We start from the raw sequence: 19,037 nt of genomic DNA, 5'->3' as shown, positions 1-19,037 counted from the left end.
TGTAATTGAAAGATGCAGTATGTTATCATTGAGAACTTAAAGCGCAGCATCAGCAAACGCTTTAGTCTGCCGTTCGTTTCTTCTGGTGGGGTTATTGGGTTCATGGAGATGAAATGGAGGCATATTCAGGCATTGATTCGAGTTTATTTTTTAAGATGGTAGGGACGTACGCCAATGGTAGAGGAGCCAGTGCTCACCCATCAAGCTCCGCCCTTCCCCCACCCATCTCCCCCTGCTGCACTTTCCCCTGTAAATTATAGCAGCACTTTAGCTAATGAAAGAGTTGAAGTCCGGGCACTAATAAAAGCCATTAAGTGAATAAAGCGCTTCCCCCTCTAACAAAATTAAAGAATTTGCCCCCTCCTCAAGAGGGAGGACTCTGTATTAATATTTATGAATTGCGGAGCTGGACCCTCTACCCCCTCCCAATGACACATACCCTGGCCCACACCACCCAACTTCTCCTCGGCAAACCACCTATCCTGGGTGATATTGTGTGACCCCCCCCCCTCCGCAAGGCGGAGGGAGGGGCGGAGTATGGGGGTGTTGGAGGAGAGACATCCTGGACAATTTGCCTTCAGTCTGGCTAACAGGTCCAGTCCAGACGCCCATCTCAGAACAGCAGCTCCTCCTCGCCCTCAGCTGGTCTTAGTCGCCGATGAGTCGAGAGCAAGAGGCATTGGTCTCTGCATGAAGATTCCCTCTCTGGGAACCTGTTGGAAGATCCTCTACAAGACCTCTTGTAGATGGTCTTCTGCAAGATTGAGGTGAGAGTCCTTTATGCGCCAAGTCGTTGAATGTCTTAACCGTTCCTTCTTTTCTTCTCACAGAGGTGCTCTGACAATTCCTTAGAACAGTTTTAGTGCACTCTAGGAATTTGTTTTAAACCTTTTGGACAAGTCCTCTTCAAGGTAACAGATTTCCTTGTGCAAGAGAGGGGGACGAAATACGCTTCTGAACCAACTAGGTAAGAGGTAGTGTTTGCTTTAAATTTGTAACACGCTTATAGGATAGACTCACGGGTCAGTGAGACACCAAATGTACCATGAAATTTGTCGAAGAATATAGGCATAGACGATGTCTTTATCCATTCATTCTTTATCAACTGTTCTTTCTGGTCCTCACCCTCCATTCTCCACCACCATCCCAAACCATCATCCTTGAAAATGTTTCCTTCCATTTCATCTTGATAAGTGGTTCAGTTGTCCGACATTTAGAGTTGATTAGCGCACCCTTCCTTCCCATTCCCACTAAGATGTCCCATGGGGCATGGCAAGAAAGAGGGTAATGTGATTACCACCCAGATAAATGGACAGAATCTAGCCAGGTTTTTTTTAGGGATACTCCGGGATACCTTAGGAAACCTTACCACAAGAGATTTTGTAGTATCAAGTTCAGAATTAGACCTAAGGTCCAATTGCTGTGGGATAGATAACATTGGCTTGCTGTGAAAGAAAGCGACATTAGTAGTTTATTCTTATTTGCCCCCTAGAGCAGTTAATTTGGGCAAGTCAAGAAGCTGGGGAGCTATTGATGTCCCTTAACAAGACAACCTTTGCTCCAACAAACTCTATTTCTATAGATTTTCTGAAAACCTCTGAAGAATTGAATGACAGCAAACTCATTTAATTACCAAACCACTCTCGTTTGTTAACCCCCTTTCTGGAGCTCTCTTGAGTTCAATGTCACTATTTTACTGAAATTTTTGAAAATTGACAGTTTTGTTGACTGGTCATCAGGCATAGGTAGTAGGGACGTGTACGATTTTCGGAGAGGGTGGGGTTTGACGCAGTTTTTGCGCAGTAAGGGCGGTGCCTACGAATCTCTGCAGTGAGAACGTGACCTATGAGTAATCTTTTCTTTTTTTAAATTTTGCAGACCTCCTTAGTCGCAGTCTATCACAAACACCTTTTCAGCACTTCTCCTGCTCTTCTCAATTTCATGTGTCTTCCAGTTTTCGGAAACCCTAATACAGTCCTTATTAAAATAGATACAACATCGAAGGATGGCCAAAGAAGACTCCTCATGACAACTTTTGATGGTCTTTTTGAATTACCTTCAACCAGTGATCCATGAGTTTGCGGTTCCACCTTGACTTGGAGCCATGACCAGTTCCCAGACATCCTTTATTGTAATCGGCATGATTTTGAACAGCATTTTAATGTCCATGGAACATTCTATCTTGTCTTTTGTAACAGATCCAGAACCTGGACGAGTTTCTACTGACTTTACGATTTTGCGCAAGACACCATTGTGCTTGATCTAACCATGCAGTTCCCTTTCTGTCCATGGTTGTGCCAAGCACTTTGGAGACTTGTGTGCACTTTCTTCCATGTTTTTCTTCTTACTTTTTGTTAATTTCCACAATTTAAAGAATCAAACCTTGTGCAAAAGTCTGTTGAAGTGTAATGTTCTTGTCCCAAACAAGAGTGTTTTAAAGAATAAAATCCCTTGTGTTGTTTTGTTTGTTGAGTGTGACATGATCATTTTAGCGGACAAAAAGAAACGAGTGGAAATGGTGACAGTGTGGTCAAAATAGTGTTAGTTCTGTTGCCAACCAGCACTTCCTCAACAAAGCTGATACCATGGCTTGGCATATTTCTCTCTTTGTATTTTCAATTTCCTTTTAGAAAAATATGTGCCATAATCATATAAACATACGGGGGGACACATACCCCCACCTCCCACCCCCCGAATCCGCATGGAGAGTGTTTTTAATAGTAGATTTTTGCTTTTATTTTAATTTTACAATTTGTTTGAAAATAAGGTATGAATAAGGCAATTGCACTGCCAAAGTCTAGCTGCATCCCCATTCATCCTAAAATATGTATGGATAAATTTGACAGCCACCGTTTCAATATTGAAACAAGCTGGGCAAAAAGGCTTTAGTAATGTAAATCTTGGAGTAAATGCAATCTTAGATGAAATCGGGGAGGTCATGATGGGTGGAGCTCACTGCAGAGAGAGCAGCATTTACAGTCAGTCTCCAGATGAATGAACCACTCTGTTTTACCGTCAGAGGTCATGGTAGGTTGCACTGCTCAGCTCGAGTCACTTTCAAAGTAAAGGACTCTGCTTGGATATTGTGTCATCGGTTCGTCTGTGCACAAGTATCTTTTATTTAATACTTTGAGATTCAACCTCTACAGGAGAGCAGCTCGCATTGTTTATAGCACCGTATGAACACTAGCTGATTTGTCAAGCGGTATAAAAAGATGTATTACAATCACAATATGTCCATCAATAAATGCTACCAGAGAATTCCAGCCAATGAAAATGGCAGTAGTGTTTGCAAAGCTTGCTGAACACACTGCTGGGTGTAGCCAGGGCTTTGCTTTGCAATTATGCGAAGTTTGCGAGACTGTTTTGTCTTCGCAAACTGTCAAAATTTCGTGTAGATAAGACTCTCATGACCCTTTTTTATAAATCATACATTGAGTCTGTTTTAACATTCTCATTAATTTGCTGGTATGGTAGTCTCACTGTCAAGGCCAAAACGTCTCTCTCCAATATAGTGAAGGTCAGCACTAAAATTATAGGTGTCCGGCAGAGTAGCCTCTCTGACCTGTATGATAGACAGGTAGTTAGGAAGGCCAATGCAGTTATCTCTGATAGCTCCCACCCCCTTCATTCTGAGTTCCAGATATTGCCTTCCGGGTCTCAGTACAGATTACCTCCAGTGAAGAATAACAGATACAAGCATTCATTTGTCCCGAGAGCCATCTTGTTCATTAATTCAGCCCGGAGGAGTAGACAGACTATAACTATTAAATAGTGATGGGGTTATTACTATTATAATATGTATAGTATTGCTTGTTTTTGATGATGTTGCTGCTGAAATAGGGATGGTTATGGAAATGTTGCTTTATTATGAATTGTCAGATGTTATTTTAACAATGGTTTTATTGGTCACATTTATTTTTCTCAATACTCTGTTTTATATCCAGGGCCTGTTTTTGTCTTGTATTTGTGCATCTGTGACTGTCCTGTGTTTATCTTGCTGCAAAACCAATTGCCTTATGGGGACAAATAAAGTCTAAAAACAAACAAAAAAAGTCAATTTTGTCTATGTGACCCTGGATCACAAAAACAGTCAAAAGTAGCACAGGTATATTTGTAGCAAAAGCAAATAATACATTGTATGGGTCAAAATAATCGATTTTTCTTTTATGCCAAAATCATTAGGATATTAAGTAAAGATCATGTTCCATGAGGATATTTTGTAAATTTCCTACCGTAAATATATAAAACATTTATTTTTGTGAGTGAATGCAGTACAATCGCGAACATAAATGGACAACTTTAAGGGCGATTTTCTCAATGTTTTGATTTTTATGCACCCTCAGATTCCAGATTTTCAAATAGTTGTAGCTCGCCCAAATAATCTCATATCCTAACAAACCATACATCAATGGAAAGCTTATTAATTCAGCTTTTATATTGTGTATAAATCAATTTAAAAGAAATTGACCCATGATGTGACTGATTATGTGGTCCAGGGTCACATATGATGTTATTTATTTTATTTTTTTGCCTATTTCATCATCCACTGAAAATCATTCGGTACAACTGTTACATTTAGGTTATCGGGATGTTTAGATCAACCCTAAATATGAGCAATAATAATACTGATGCATGGCCCTACCGAACACTACTAATAAACATGTAGACTACAATCTATCTATGAAATATGATGTTATTGGACTAACATTTGTTTGCTGTTAAACCCAGAAGTTGATGATTAAAAGCTATAAAAACATTACTTAGTAAACTATTTTGAATTTCATTACTCGATTCTATGTCTAAATCAATAAAAACTAAACAAAACTCAGAATGAATTAAAATGAATTTATTTTCACCATTTAATAATTTAGGTGGTTATTTTTTCACAGTAGAGCAAAAAAACGAACTCATGCTCCAGACCTCTCACTCGTTCATTCTATTTCACTTGATATTACAGTAGAACACTTCTAGTTTAGATATTAGAAAGTGAAAATGCTATCAAGTGCATTAAACTTCTGTTTTATACAACATCCGGTGCTTTGACTCAAGACACCACAGCAATGTACTTTTTTCAGTGTACTAGAGAATGAGATTTCAACATGATGAAATAGCATGATGAAACAGTAAACATGCTCAACAACCATATTTAGGACCGGTAGAGACATGTCAAATCGCCTGGAAATAAACACGGTTACTTTTGGGAAACAGAAAAGGATATGACACTGGAAAGTTTGCATTTGTATGTATTGAGCAAAAAAAAAAAAAAGTGTAGTTACAAGAGCCTTTTTCTGTGGTATTCGACAACATGACACAGATGTCAATAGAGCGTAACTTCTATGAACCTGGAATATTCCTTAGGAAAAGACGACGTACCTTTGACTGACTTCTGTGAGCAATAGTTTTGAAGATGAAACAAAATCATAGAAAACCATGATCACCAACCATGACAGAGCAGTTGATTTCAATAAAACAAAAACAAAAATAGTATTTCTGCAGCCTTTTTTTACTTAAACACACCAGAATGTAAACAGGGCGGAGTTATCAGTGTTAAAAACACAAATACATCTTTTTATGAACCTGGCATGACAAGTGTATTATGATTGAATAAAAAAAACAAGAACACAACAATACAAACAACTGGGGGAATTAACAATTTCATTAAATATAAGAGTGAACAGGATGGATATTCAAAAGCGAAAAGTCACATGGATGCATTTTTTGGGACCAATCACATTTCAAATGAATCATAATTCCACTAAAAGTTTAGTTACCACTCCAGTAACGTAATATGCAACACAGGAAATTGATGTTTCAAGAAAGAGTCTCCATCAAGTGCTTCATTGAAATGAAGATGTCATACAAGAGTATATTTTTGCACACATCCACCAAGTAACATCTCACCTTGGGATTCAATAGATCTGCTTTAATTTTAATTGTCCCACTAAAGAAACAATGAAAAGAAACGGATAACAAAAGTCAACGTGCATGTACCTTTGCATTTCCTCAGACGATTAACATACTTTTTTCTCCACACGGCAAACTGAAGTGCTACTGTATCTGTAGCTTCACTGCTGCTACATTATGACAAACATCAGTATGAAATGATAGGACGGAGACCAGAAACTTGATTTACGGTATGTCCTCAGGATGTTCAAAGTCATTCTGTTTAAAGTGTGTAATCAGCATTAAGAAGCCAAGCTTGACTCTACCAATTTTTTTTTTGTATAAACATGTATAATACAGACATTCCTATTAAAGTGGATTCCCAAACACACACACAAAAAAAATCCCATTATTCTTTGCACTTGCACAAAATCCATCCTGCAGTGAGTTTGTATGCAGCCTGCCCTTCCACTTTCATTACAATATGGTTTCAGTCAGCATAACTGTCTCTCATAGCATCCTCATTTGCTGGAGTTAAAAGTACAAAAGATGTATTAGACTTCAAACAGCCCTGTAGAACGCAGGAGGAAGTCCAGCCGGTTCGTGAGTGCTGCAATATGTTGCGGTTCACATAAGACACGCCTCTCTTTTGTTTCCAGAGCAGGTTTTGGTGATCCTATGAAGGCTATTTGGGTTTTACTGGCAATGAACATTCAACACAGTAAATGAGGACGATGGGGAGTCAATCCGGCTCTGCCGAGAGCAGTTCACCACAGTATAAGCTGGAGAAATGAACCACAAAAAGAGAGAAAAAATACGTGGCTTTGTGCAGAAGCAACTTCCTGAACTTGAAGCTTGTAGGGCGTGTACACGGTTCTCCAGTTGTTTTTCTGCATTTCAACTGCATGATCTTTTCTGATGAGCGTGATATGCAGAAATGCGCAGTGAAATACTGCTTTGGTATGAGCGTCTACGATTCATAAAAGCGTTATTTTGGCTCATCTCAGATAGATGCACCCTACAGAAAGAGGAAGTAAACTAACAGCACAAAAAGTGAGGGATGCGAGCGCTCAGTTTGACAGCTAGTTCAGTTGGTCAAATGGCATAAATGAATTTTGGGAAGAGATGGTTCGGATCTCTTTGTGGCTTTAATTAATGACCTGACAACAACAAAAAATTCGGATCAGGGTCAATTTGCCACAGTACATCAATCGCTGCAGCCAGACGCTCAGGCGTAGATCTGGCTTGGGCCTCTGGTGTGAGCGTTGTCAGCTCCTTGTCGGTCTTGTGTGGGTTGGGTAGGCTTTACGACGCTGACGTAGTCTTTGACAATGAAGTCCATGTTTTTAGCTCTGAGAGCAGCAGTGTGAAGCTTCTCCAGGAAGTCTGGCATGCCTGTGGGGCAGAGAGGAAGTGAAATCGATGCGAACAGGCGTAAAGAAACAGCAGCCGCAGAACTCAAGGACGACTCTCATAACGGCAACCAAATCATCTGTGAAATTCCAAACTGTGATACTAACATGAATAACAGTTTTCTATGAGAATATATTTTAAAATACTATTTATTCCAGTGATCAAAGCTGATTTTTCATCATCATTACTCCAGTCTTCAGTGTCACATGATCCTTCAAAGATCATTGTAATATGCTGATTTGCTGCTCAAGAACAATTCTTATTATTATCATCTTAATATTTCATCTTAATACTAGGGCTGCAACAACTAATCGATAAAATCGATTATAATCGATTATGAAAATCGTTGTCAACGAATGTCATTATCGATTAGTTGGTCTGCTTACGTCACGGGGAGCGTTTACTGGTACGCACACACACGCAAGGTCTCTCTCCCTCAGGCGCTCTGCCGAGCGCGCGCGCTACACGGTTTGGAGCAGTCTCTTCTGTCTCGCATGCACGCTCTTGCTTGCGCGCTCTAGATTTCGGGAGTTTGAACTAATTCGCGGGCATCAGGGAGCCGCAATCAATATGCGGGAGACTCCCGGGACTTCCGGGATGTCTGTATTTTGTCTCGAGCATCAGGTTGTGCAATCAGTTCGCTCGCAACGTAAGTGATGGATTAAAATAGCGCTACCGCAGAAATAGGTTAAATTAAAACGGTGTTTTCAAAGTGAAGCATTAAATACAAAGGCAGTTAATAACAGCAGCAGTAAAATATTGTTTTTTAGTCACTGTACTCAGTGGTTTTCAGCGAATGCTTGTGCACTAATGCATAATTTCTCCTGTCCTTTACTCAAGCCTGTTATCTTGCTGGGTAACGTTACCTCCATTCCGTTCTCTTTTTATAGCATTTGTCTACTAAGTTTTAATTGTTTTTCAAACACGATCTACTGCGGCTCTACATTCACACAATTGTTTTCAGTCTTTCTATATTTATTCAATCAATTTATCCTTATATTATATTCTTTTATATATTATATATATAATATATATTATATTCTTTGTCCTTATATTCCTTATATATAATTAATTTTAAATAAAAATTAAATGAATTATATATTTTAGATGTTTTTAGTTTGTTTTTAGTTCAGATATTCACATCTGAGCAACATGTCTGTGTAAATTTGTTTTAACAAAAATTGTGTTAAAACATAATATGTTGGATATCATTTTTTTAACAATAATCATGTTTGTCAACTTGCCATCAGCAATTATCATTAAAAACAATGCAAATATTGATATTAGTAAAACTCAATGTGTGGCTTTTGCACTTTTTAAAGTACACTTTTACACATAAATACCCTGATTTACGGTTTTATTTAGTTATAATAAAAAAAAAAAATCTAATTAAATTTCTATCCGATTAATCGAAAAAAATAATCGTCCGATTAATCGATTATCAAAATAATCGTTAGTTGCAGCCCTACTTAATACTCAGAAACAGTGACATATTATTACTTTGATGAATAGAAGTTAAAAAGAACAGCATTTATTTGACATTATAAAAGTCTTTACTGTCACTTTTGATCAATTTAAAGCGCCCTTGCTAAATAAAGTGTGGCAAAAAGGTCATTTTGAACACTGGATACTAGGGGTGTGAACCTACACTGGTCTCACGGTTAGATTATGATTATGTCATCGATTCAGTTCAATTCAATTTGATTCGATATCGCGATGCATTACGATGCACTGCATCCTAAATTTAAAATTTTACTTCAAAAGTGATGAGTGCGTGCGTGCGTGTGTGTGTGTGTTCGCCTGTTCGGGAAGTCACAGTGACAGAAACAGTGACATTCCAGTTTAAGTTTCAAGGGAGTAAAGCCTGTTTATGCAATTAAGAAAATGAAATTCTGGCAAATCAATTTTGTTTTAAAGAAATGTTCATTTAAAAGCAGCGCTCATTCAGTGTATAATGTTATCCTAGAGAGCGCGCATCAACCGTCGCCGAGTCCGCTGTTGAAGGTGACGATCATGCATTTATAATCACGCGTAACAACACAGAATAATTTGACCATCGGGTGCGGATACTTAAATCAGAGAAAATTATTGTGGCGGGTGGATGATTTGTTTTTGGCTGTGGATTCTGGTGACGTTGGAGCTCATCTGCTTACTTTAAAGCAGTCAAACTCTGCCAGGCGTTAACAGCTCGGGGTTAAAACGGCTAACGTGGTTTATCAAGTTAGTGGTATTACCTCCTGCATATTCTATTTGTGCGTGACATGAGCACACACAGCGCATGTCTTCTCCAGGTCGTGCTTACCAGGTTGTTCATAAAAACCGAAATGTGCCCAGATGTAGTCTTTTAAAGTAGTTGGAGCATTTTTAATTACTCACTCGCGCCTCGCCTCCCTCTGCCATTGTATGCTACCGCGACAAAACACATACGCGACAAATGACGTCAGAAAAGCGTCAGTACATTATAATCGGTTATGGTCTATTACTGAACCGATACCGAATCGTCCTCGTCTGCATCGCGATGCATTGTAGAAACGATTAATTTCAACACCCCTACTGGATACAACCCACTTAAAAAAAAAACTCTAAAGTTATATTTACTGCCCAAATAGGAGCGTACGTTTCAGAACAGTGAGAGTGCACAAGACAGACGGCTCACCACTAGACACCATCCAGCTGACGCAGTAGCGAGGGAAGACCGTCTGGGGATCGTCGCTGTAGGTCAGAAGGTAGTCAAAGCCATTCTGTTAAGACAACATAATTAACTTAAGACTGCATACTAAGACCAACCGCAGACAGACTGACACACAGGAGATTCCCTGTTCTCACCTCATCAAATGACCTGTGTGGGCGGATGACCAACTTAGACTGGTAAGAGTGCACTCGGACGAATTCCTGGGTCTCTGGGACAATGGGGTGTTTAACAGCTCTGCGTGGAGAAAAAAGGTAAACTTAATATAAGGGACACACTTAAACCAATAAACACTAATAATGCCTTTAAAACATGGCAATAACACTTACCTGGAGACTAACATCATTAAGTTGTTCTCCACATCAATGTGATATCGGCGCACGTAGACGTAGTCTCTGGAGTACATAGGATACTGCACAGGAAAGGTCAACAAGTAATAACATTTTTTGCTATTAAACAATGTAAATACTAACAGATACATCAAATTAAAAAACTAAGCTTACGGGTAGGTTTACATGACAACGATGTATTAAAAATGGAAACGGTTTTCTATTGCGTTTTTCATGTACAGACGACAAAGTTGTCAAAATGATCCTAGTTCACACGGATACGCGAAAACGGCTGTATTATTCATGCCAGGCCAGTAGATGGCGATGTCACTTTTTAAAGAAACACTTCGCGCCTATAGACTGAATACGTGATATGTACGCCCATACAAATTCACGTTTTTGTAGTTTACATGGAGGCAATAACGGTATTGTTTTCAAAAACGGTGTCCAGTAAACGGGCCTCTAAAACAACTAGTAATTTGTTATTTTTGTCATTTTAAACAAGTTACACTGTGAACACTACTGGTACATTATTGTAATGTGATAAATACTTAAAATCCTAATTTTAATAAATCAATTGATTAACTACACAATCAAGGCTGTTGTTAACTTGTGAATACCCACAAGTCCTTACACTTAAATAAATTATGTAAGCTTGGTAACACTTAAAGTAGTCAACCTATTAAGATTTTGGAGTTTGAATCATCCAAGCAACTTCCTTCATCAACGAATTCACAAGCACAAAGCCGATTAAGATTAAAGGCTTTTAAATCTTCTGTGAACTAGTACTAGATTACACTTCCTTTAATTCAACTCAGGCCGACTCACTTTCCATTGCAAAATGTCTTATGACAGAATGCAGCAGAGAACTGGATTCATAGCTTACTGGAAAATGCGTCGCCCAATGAACGACCTCGGTGCCTGTGTTGACATCCCTGTCCACCACTTCCAGTTTGATAACCAGTGCGTCCCACTTCTTTCTGTACTCTGTGTCCAACTGGTGTGAAGGGAAATATTTGGGAGTCTAAATATAACATTCAAATTCCAACCACATGCACGCACCTAGAAATATCAAAGATAACAAGAGTGCAAGGCAGGTGATGCCTGAAAAGTGTAAAGCCCAAAGTATACTTCGTTCTTTACGCGTATGTGAATGACTGCACACATGGTGTACGAATACTGTGTTGACGCCAAAAGTCGCGTCATGATCATAACCTAGTGTACACGCAAGAAGCGAAGTATACTTTGGGCTTTAGGCTATGTGCTGAAAGGCTGAGCAATCCTGAGGCACACAATCACCCAAGACAAACCAAAAAGTAGTTTTTAACTAGCTGGAATAATGAAATAAACTGCACAAGTTTATTATTAATTCAATTATTTAGTACCTGAACATTGAAGAACTGCCGGGGGGTGACGTCTGTATATGAACCAAACACTGTAAAGATGTAAATATTATTTGAATAGTATTAGACAAATGATTATGAGGATTATCATTTAAATATCAACGTTTTTAAAGGTGCACGTGCCCTTGCAGAAATATCCTATTCACAAACATATTCAAAACACAAAATTAATTTACAAAAATAAATTTATTATGAAGTAATGAGACAACAAATACATGTAATGTTTCCATTTAAAACGTACCTCTGTATTCAAAAAGATGGCTATCCTGGATAGGTCTCCTCCAAACTCTGAAGTTTTTCTTCTCCATGACCACCTCCCAGCCTGGATCCACATATGCGGCTGTCTTTGGGGTCACATTCTGGCTCCTCACCGACTCCATGGCCTGCAGCTCCCATGCACACCTAAAGCACAAGTTCACACAAATTGCTTAAAAATAAGAACATGAAAAGATGCAAAATGTGTTAAAATATGACAATTTGCTGAACTGTTCTTCTCCCCTCAACAAAACCACACCCTTGAAATCCCCACAGCCAATTTGATGTCAGTACACCTGAACGCGAAAAGTGATTCGGGACTGTATTTTAATGGTTAAATTGCATTTTAGTAATCAAAAAGCATTTATAATTAATTGAAGTCATCAAACTTATTCAATTTATTTAGTTTAACAAAAATTAAGGTTGTGAAGTGACTAAGCGGCTCTAAGATGATGTTTATGCAATCATGTCCTCATATAATGATGCGGCTGAGGCTGAAAACAGTGCAAGCGTCACGCGTTCTCCAGTGTGTGGGGTAAATTAAATCACGTGTCTGCGCCATTCATTTAGAGACACGCAGGATTTATGTTTAAATAGTCTTTTTGCGGCTTGATATTCGATTTGATTTGTACAGACCTGCTTTTTATTAATTCATCAAAAAGTTGACAAATTCAGTGACATTCCGCTTTATACAGTAAATTCCGTTTATGACTGGATTCCGCGATTCCGTCCTGGTTTTCTGCATCGCGAAAATCACAGGGCCCTATATTGAGGTGTTTAGCAATCAATAATAGAAGTGGTCTAAATACTAAAACATGTAAGCCTACATATATCTTCTGTTGAATTCACAGGACCAAAAAACTTTTTGTCTAATCATTGAATTACAATGTCCTACTTGCCTGTCAACCAAGCGGCAACCTCCCTGTCTCTCTCTTGAAACCAACACGGAAGTGAATTAAACTGCAATTCATCGCCTGGCCGCTTGAGGCTGACTGCAAAAGTGAGCCAAATCTGTATCTCCCCCATGTTAAAATGCCCAACTTTACCGCAGAAAAAAAAATGTTTACAGCCTGGTGTCTTAAGTTGTTTTGGTCTATACAGCTAATTCTACCCTTCATGACAGTGGATTACCGCTGCTGTTACTAGCTGTTTGTCTGCTCTTTGTTAAGGCCTCATTATGCTTCTGCGTCAACTCCACGGCGTAGCTACGCCGTCACTCCTACGGCGTCGTTGCCGTTTTATGGTTCTGCGTCAGGTTGAGTTGCATCGCGGTGCATCTGACCAATCACATCCCTTGTGGTCATCGTCGCGTAGTTACAATTTTTTGGAGGTGCACGTCGAGCTACGGCGGAGGGGTTCGCGGCGACGCAGAGGGGTCTGCGGGGGCACGCCGTCGATTCGACGCAGAAGCATAAAACAGGCTTTAGCCATCATGTCACCTCAGCTGATTCCAGCTGCTGAACTTGTCATTTCTGCCGTGTTTGTACTTTTTTCGGTATTATTTCATACAGTTTATTACACGCCGCCCTTACCTTCGCCCACGCCGTTGGATTCCGTCGTTGTCGAGTGAACAACCAGCGCTGTTCTTCAGTTGTTTTCCTCTGTGAACATGCACTCATGGATGTCTGACAATATCGTTGCTTTTTGGAGTTCAGATTTAAAAACGTCTAAGATATAGAGGCTACACTCTTTCTGCGGTACCGTTGATCTTACGGAGCAGATAGACTATAATATGTTTATTTCACTTTTTAGTGTTCAATAAAAAGTATCGTCAGATTAAATCCTGCAGGTGTCAGTGCTTTCTATTCGTCCCTTAAATGAGCGCGTATTTCTAGTGCATTTACTTGAACTTCTTAGGTAATATCTATCAGAATTTAAAATGGACTGAATAAAGCTTTCTACGAACTTGACGTGCGGTGCCGCGCTGACTGACATGTATGCGCATCACTGTCACACACACGCTCAGAGCAAATATTGTAAGTTACTGCATGATAATACATTTTTATCTAGCAGAATAATAATGCATCACAATACACAGTCTCACGTTTAGTTGTCGACCGATATATCGCCATGGCCGATATATCGGCCGATATTTGGCTTTTTTAAAATATCGGCATCGGCCGATAAGTTTTTCTGATTGGCCGATGTGTTGGAAGCGGGACTTTTATTTTGACGGCCTTGCAGACTCTTATTTTGACGGGCGGCGCTGAGAACACCAGCACCGGAAGAGAACGGCAGCGCCTGATCACACAGCGCTCACTCACATTCTCCGTCTTCATTAGTTTACGATCTCTGTCAGTCAGATCTAATACTTTGTTAGACAGAACCGGTGGCTACAGAACTGGTCAAAGAAAATAAATGGTATGCGAAAAAGTAATATGTTTGCTTTTATATTATTTGTAACCGAAAAGGCAAACAATCAGACTAAAATACTTTCTCATTTACCGTCAACATTCAGCAAATGTGCATCTACATAATTTAAACAAATCTCTGAATATCTAATAAACATTTAATTTCACAAACCTTGCAGATTTAATCGAATCCAGCTGTGATATCTTGTGAAGTGTGCATTTGTAGCCTGCATAAACATGTTCCTGCGAGTGCGAAGTGAGTGAATGCGAACAGAAGATCAGCTTCACAGGAGACGCGATCGAAACACTCTAAATCCTTCATTTTAAAATATGCTGTGCTATATCCAGTGGCCCACTGTGTCATATTCATGTCGTTTTCACTGTGTGCTGTATGTAAAATTAGCGTTACCTTGTCAAAAGTCAAAGTAAAAAGTGTTTATTTGAAAAAATATGATTATCAGTGATTACTGATTAATTACCAGATTACTGAGTGCCCTGTTACAGTGTTTACTTCCTTTTTATTCACATATTCATATATTTTTAAACAATTACTTTATTTGTGAAAAATTCTGTAATAGGATTGCAGATTCAAGAAGTTGCCATCTAAAGTATAGGGCCTAAGCATGTTTATTTTAAAGATTTTTAAATATGTATTAAATTTATCAAATTTATTAAAAATTGATTTATATAAATATAAAGTGTGTGTGTGTGTGTGTGTGTGTATGTGTGTATATATATATATATATATATAAAATATGTATATATGTGTGTGTGTGTGTGTATATTTATAAATATCGGCTTTATATCGGCCACCCTGCTCTCTAAGATATCGGCATCGGCCATCAAAAAACCCATATCGGTCGACCACTACTCACGTCTGGTTATGTCTTTTAACTATTATAGTATTTCAAAGGGGCAAAAACATGAACTTTAACTATTGGCTTTAGGTCTACTTCTTCAAGTCAGCTGTTACTTTAGCACGAGGCCAGTAGCACATTAGCTCTTAGCCTGAGCAAACTCGAGCAAGGTGGGCATAGTTTCAGCATCCAGGCACCTCAACTCCACCCACGTCCCGCCTTTTTGCCCATTTTCGTTTATCCGGGAGTGACGCACTGTGACGCGCTTCCAAGATGGCGACGAGCGACTCCGCCCACTTTAGGCTTCAAAAACGCTTATCAGAAACCTACGGGTGACGTCATGAACACTACGTCCATATTTTTTTACAGTCTATGCTGTCAACATATGTATTTCCATACCTTCATGCACCCTGCTCGCGCAGACATCACATAACACGTCATCAGCGCGTTCCATACGGCAGCCGCCTTTTACAGTTCCTCGAGAACCAAAATGGGCTTATGCTGCGTTCACGCAATGTCATAACTGTAATTACGGGATGTCAACCTATGACATTCTACCCGGAGTGGTTCACATCCTGATTCAGATTTGTGCGTTTCTATGCTAACAATATCAATGCCGAAATGAATCCGCAGCTGCCAAGTGGTACAATAAGAGCTCTGTAGGTTGTTTACGTTTATTATTATTGTAATGTTTAATGTGCTTTGTGACATGAGGTAATTTAACATGTCTCTCTTGTCTTGTGATGCTTTGCAGACTCTGCTGCGTGCGTTCATGTGTTTTGGAGGAGGCGTGGCTTTGGAGACACTCAGAAGGGACAGTGGGACCTTATGCTTTCAAAGCTAGCCTTTCCGAAATCACCTACCCTATCTTTAAGCACTGCGAATTTCAAATAATGGGAAGACATTATGTGTCGTATTTCTAATATTACATAAAGCACCTTGATGTTACATAAAACTATCCAGAAGTGAGGGAAGTACCTTATCAGCTCATCATCTCGGATCTTCTCTTCTTCCCACATGAAGACTCCAGCCAGTGCCGCGATGAGCTTCCCCGCGGGAGCGTGTCTGCTCTGCAGTCGCCGCCATATGTTGCTCACGAGTGTCCACCTACTTCTCTCCGAGTACAGGTTTGAGTACAGCTCTCCTATCTGAAGAGCCCTTCTCAGCCTCTGGCCTGTCACAAAACTACAGTGGCTGGCGAATAGAGACAATAGTCTCCCTTTCTTATTGTCGGAGGCCAGTTTGTTCCTTCCCCTTCCTGATTTTTGGAGCCATGACATCAGCAGGCCCGCGCGCTCACCCAGCCACGAGAAACTCCACGATTTGCTACTTACCGCACCAGTTTGATTAACGTTAAAAGTGCTAAAGCGTTGCAGTCGGACAGCACTGGCCCCCATGATACACACTGGGCGATGCTGGACGGAGGAGAACATTCTAGAACCACGAATCGATTATATCTAGAATTCGACTTAGAGATGCACTGAATTAGCTAAAAAGCAATGGTTTACTATACAAATTAGTTCCCATGTGGTAACGTTCATAGGGCTCAGATAATAAGTGCAACCCAATGTCAAGTGGACGTGCACTAACGTTAGCTATTATCTTGCAATCTAGGTAACGACAGCTGAAATGCACGAGCAAAATAAACAAATTTTTCGTATTTTCACCTCATGTTATAAACGCTATACGAGTCATTTATTAAATAAACAAACAGTTTGACATTTGCGAACGACTGCAAAAACAGATCAACTGACTAGCTAGCCAAGCCTTCTAGACATGCCACCACGGGCACTATGATTAAATCAACGAAAACAACTCGCATGTTTTAACGGTATATCATACACGGTATTTTATAACAGCTACATTTATTTTCGTATTCTTATGGTTAAATTAATCTTACTTTTATCTTCGTGCGTTAGCTTCATGCCCTCACGCCTCTCTAGTAAAATGCAGGTTTGCGTGACAAACAAGCCTGTTGGCCACGCCCATCTCACTCTTTGGGAGTTATTATTGGCTGTCTCTTACATCAAGGATGCACATTTCCTTCTAATAGGCTGATTTGGCTGTCTGTCTTCATTGTTCCAGACCGTGGATCAACCAGCACGTTTGCATGACTCACCTTAAGTCAACCCCATGGTAAAGGTCCTCTACAATTGTAAGGTTAAACATTTACCACGTGGCTGGTCCGTGCTGTAACGATGAAATGACTTGATAAACCACTTATTTCATGTATATTCAGAATTAGTATAAGTATGTATGTACACTACCAGTAAGAAGTTTGGACACACCTACTTATTATTTATTATTACATCATCACACTTTGGAGTAACCACGACGTTTTATTTTTTTATTTTGGTAAATTCATGCATAGGCATCTATCTATCTATCTATCTATCTATCTATCTATCTATCTATCTATCTATCTATCTATCTATCTATCTATCTATCTATCTATCTATCTAAAATAAATGCATAGAAACAGTTTGTAATATTAACGTATCCTATTTATTCTTTAAATATAACTGTCAGGACAGATCATAAAACAGTGTTTAGAACTATTTAAAAAAATTCCATCCATCCTTTCTTTCTTTCCATGGGCAATAAATGCCCTTTTTTGAAATACATAAATCCTTGACCAGGAAAGGTAAAAATGCTCTTGCCATTAGAGTTGTTTTGCTTTGGCCAGGTGGGGGAGTTACAGCCTTTTACTGTCTATGGTTACAGCATATCTTCATAGAACTTTTTTATCCAATGATGGTCACATAGATGAATTAGTGAGGACGCAACAACGGGAAATAGGATACCCCTTTGAAATTTGAAAATTGAACACATGACCAGCATGAATCATCTCCAACAGACAACAATTTAGGCCAGTTTTACCTTTATGTATAATTCCAAACCAGCTATATTTGAATCTGTTTGTATATACAGTATACATTGTGTGTGTTTATACACGTGTACACACACACACACAAACATAATGTATACTGTATATACAGAGAGAGATATTTATATACGAGAGAGAGAGAGAGAGAGAGAGAGAGAGAGAGAGAGAGAGAGAGAGAGAGAGAGAGAGAGAGAGAGAGAGAGATTCTAACATTGTGCAATAAACATTCTTTTCCTATTCTTAATTTAGGGGCCACATTGAAGAGAGAGATGTTTTACAAAAAGCATTTTTGAATCAATTTAGATATTCCACTTTTTTTTAAAATATAATTTACAACAGATCTGCACTCCTGTTTATATCAAGGGCAGTATGTTTCTGCCTTAAATTAATACATTGTTTCAATTAATACATTGTTAGCTAACTGCATGATATGTACATTTCTGAAATACATACTTGGACACAGTCAGCTCTGATAAAAGATCACTCTATTGTAATGTAGGCATGCACTTTCTGTAAAGCTGCTTTGAAACGATATTTATTGTGAAGTGCGCTATACAAATAAATTTGAATTGAATTTAATATATCGTTTTATTTTACATTTATTCTGACCAAATTACCAAATAAAATAAAAAATAAATAGTTAAATGTGTCTGTACTTTTATCCTCATACTCACAAATACAGATGTCTTTAATAGCCAGTTATACTTCCATTTTTTTCAGACAAAATGTAAATATATAATATAAAATATATAATTTACATATGTAAACATGTAGCTTAAAACTAAAAAAAACAAATGCTTTAGATTTACAAAAAGAACATTCTTTTCCAGCATCTGAAACATTTAAAGCAATGTATTTGTGGGGTAGATGTTGAATTTACCTTTATTTGTAATGCAAAAGCAGCATCCATGCATTTTCCAGATTATACATTTACAGAGTACTGCCAATGGTTGAAAAGTCGTTTTAC

General features: G+C 38.8%; 1 protein-coding gene across 1 annotated transcript; it reads right to left on the bottom strand.

The window, feature by feature from the left end:
• Window positions 1-4,834: 4,834 nt before the first annotated feature.
• Window positions 4,835-18,170, bottom strand: stard7 (StAR related lipid transfer domain containing 7). Its single transcript, XM_077243020.1, has 8 exons — window positions 16,162-18,170; window positions 11,962-12,122; window positions 11,703-11,752; window positions 11,204-11,314; window positions 10,318-10,400; window positions 10,126-10,225; window positions 9,956-10,040; window positions 4,835-7,281 (listed from the first exon to the last, which is right to left on the bottom strand). The coding sequence occupies exons 1-8, from the start codon at window positions 16,614-16,616 to the stop codon at window positions 7,115-7,117; spliced, it is 1,212 nt and encodes a 403-aa protein (XP_077099135.1). The 5' UTR covers window positions 16,617-18,170; the 3' UTR covers window positions 4,835-7,114.
• Between the last annotated feature and the right edge of the window lie 867 nt (window positions 18,171-19,037).

Source organism: Siphateles boraxobius, unplaced genomic scaffold (assembly GCF_051911475.1).
Source record: "Siphateles boraxobius isolate OS27281-9 unplaced genomic scaffold, OSU_SipBor_1 25, whole genome shotgun sequence".
In the NCBI taxonomy this organism is placed as follows: Eukaryota; Metazoa; Chordata; class Actinopteri; order Cypriniformes; family Leuciscidae; genus Siphateles; species Siphateles boraxobius.
Note: the sequence above shows the minus strand (reverse complement) of the source record. Positions and strands in the feature narration are given on the sequence as shown.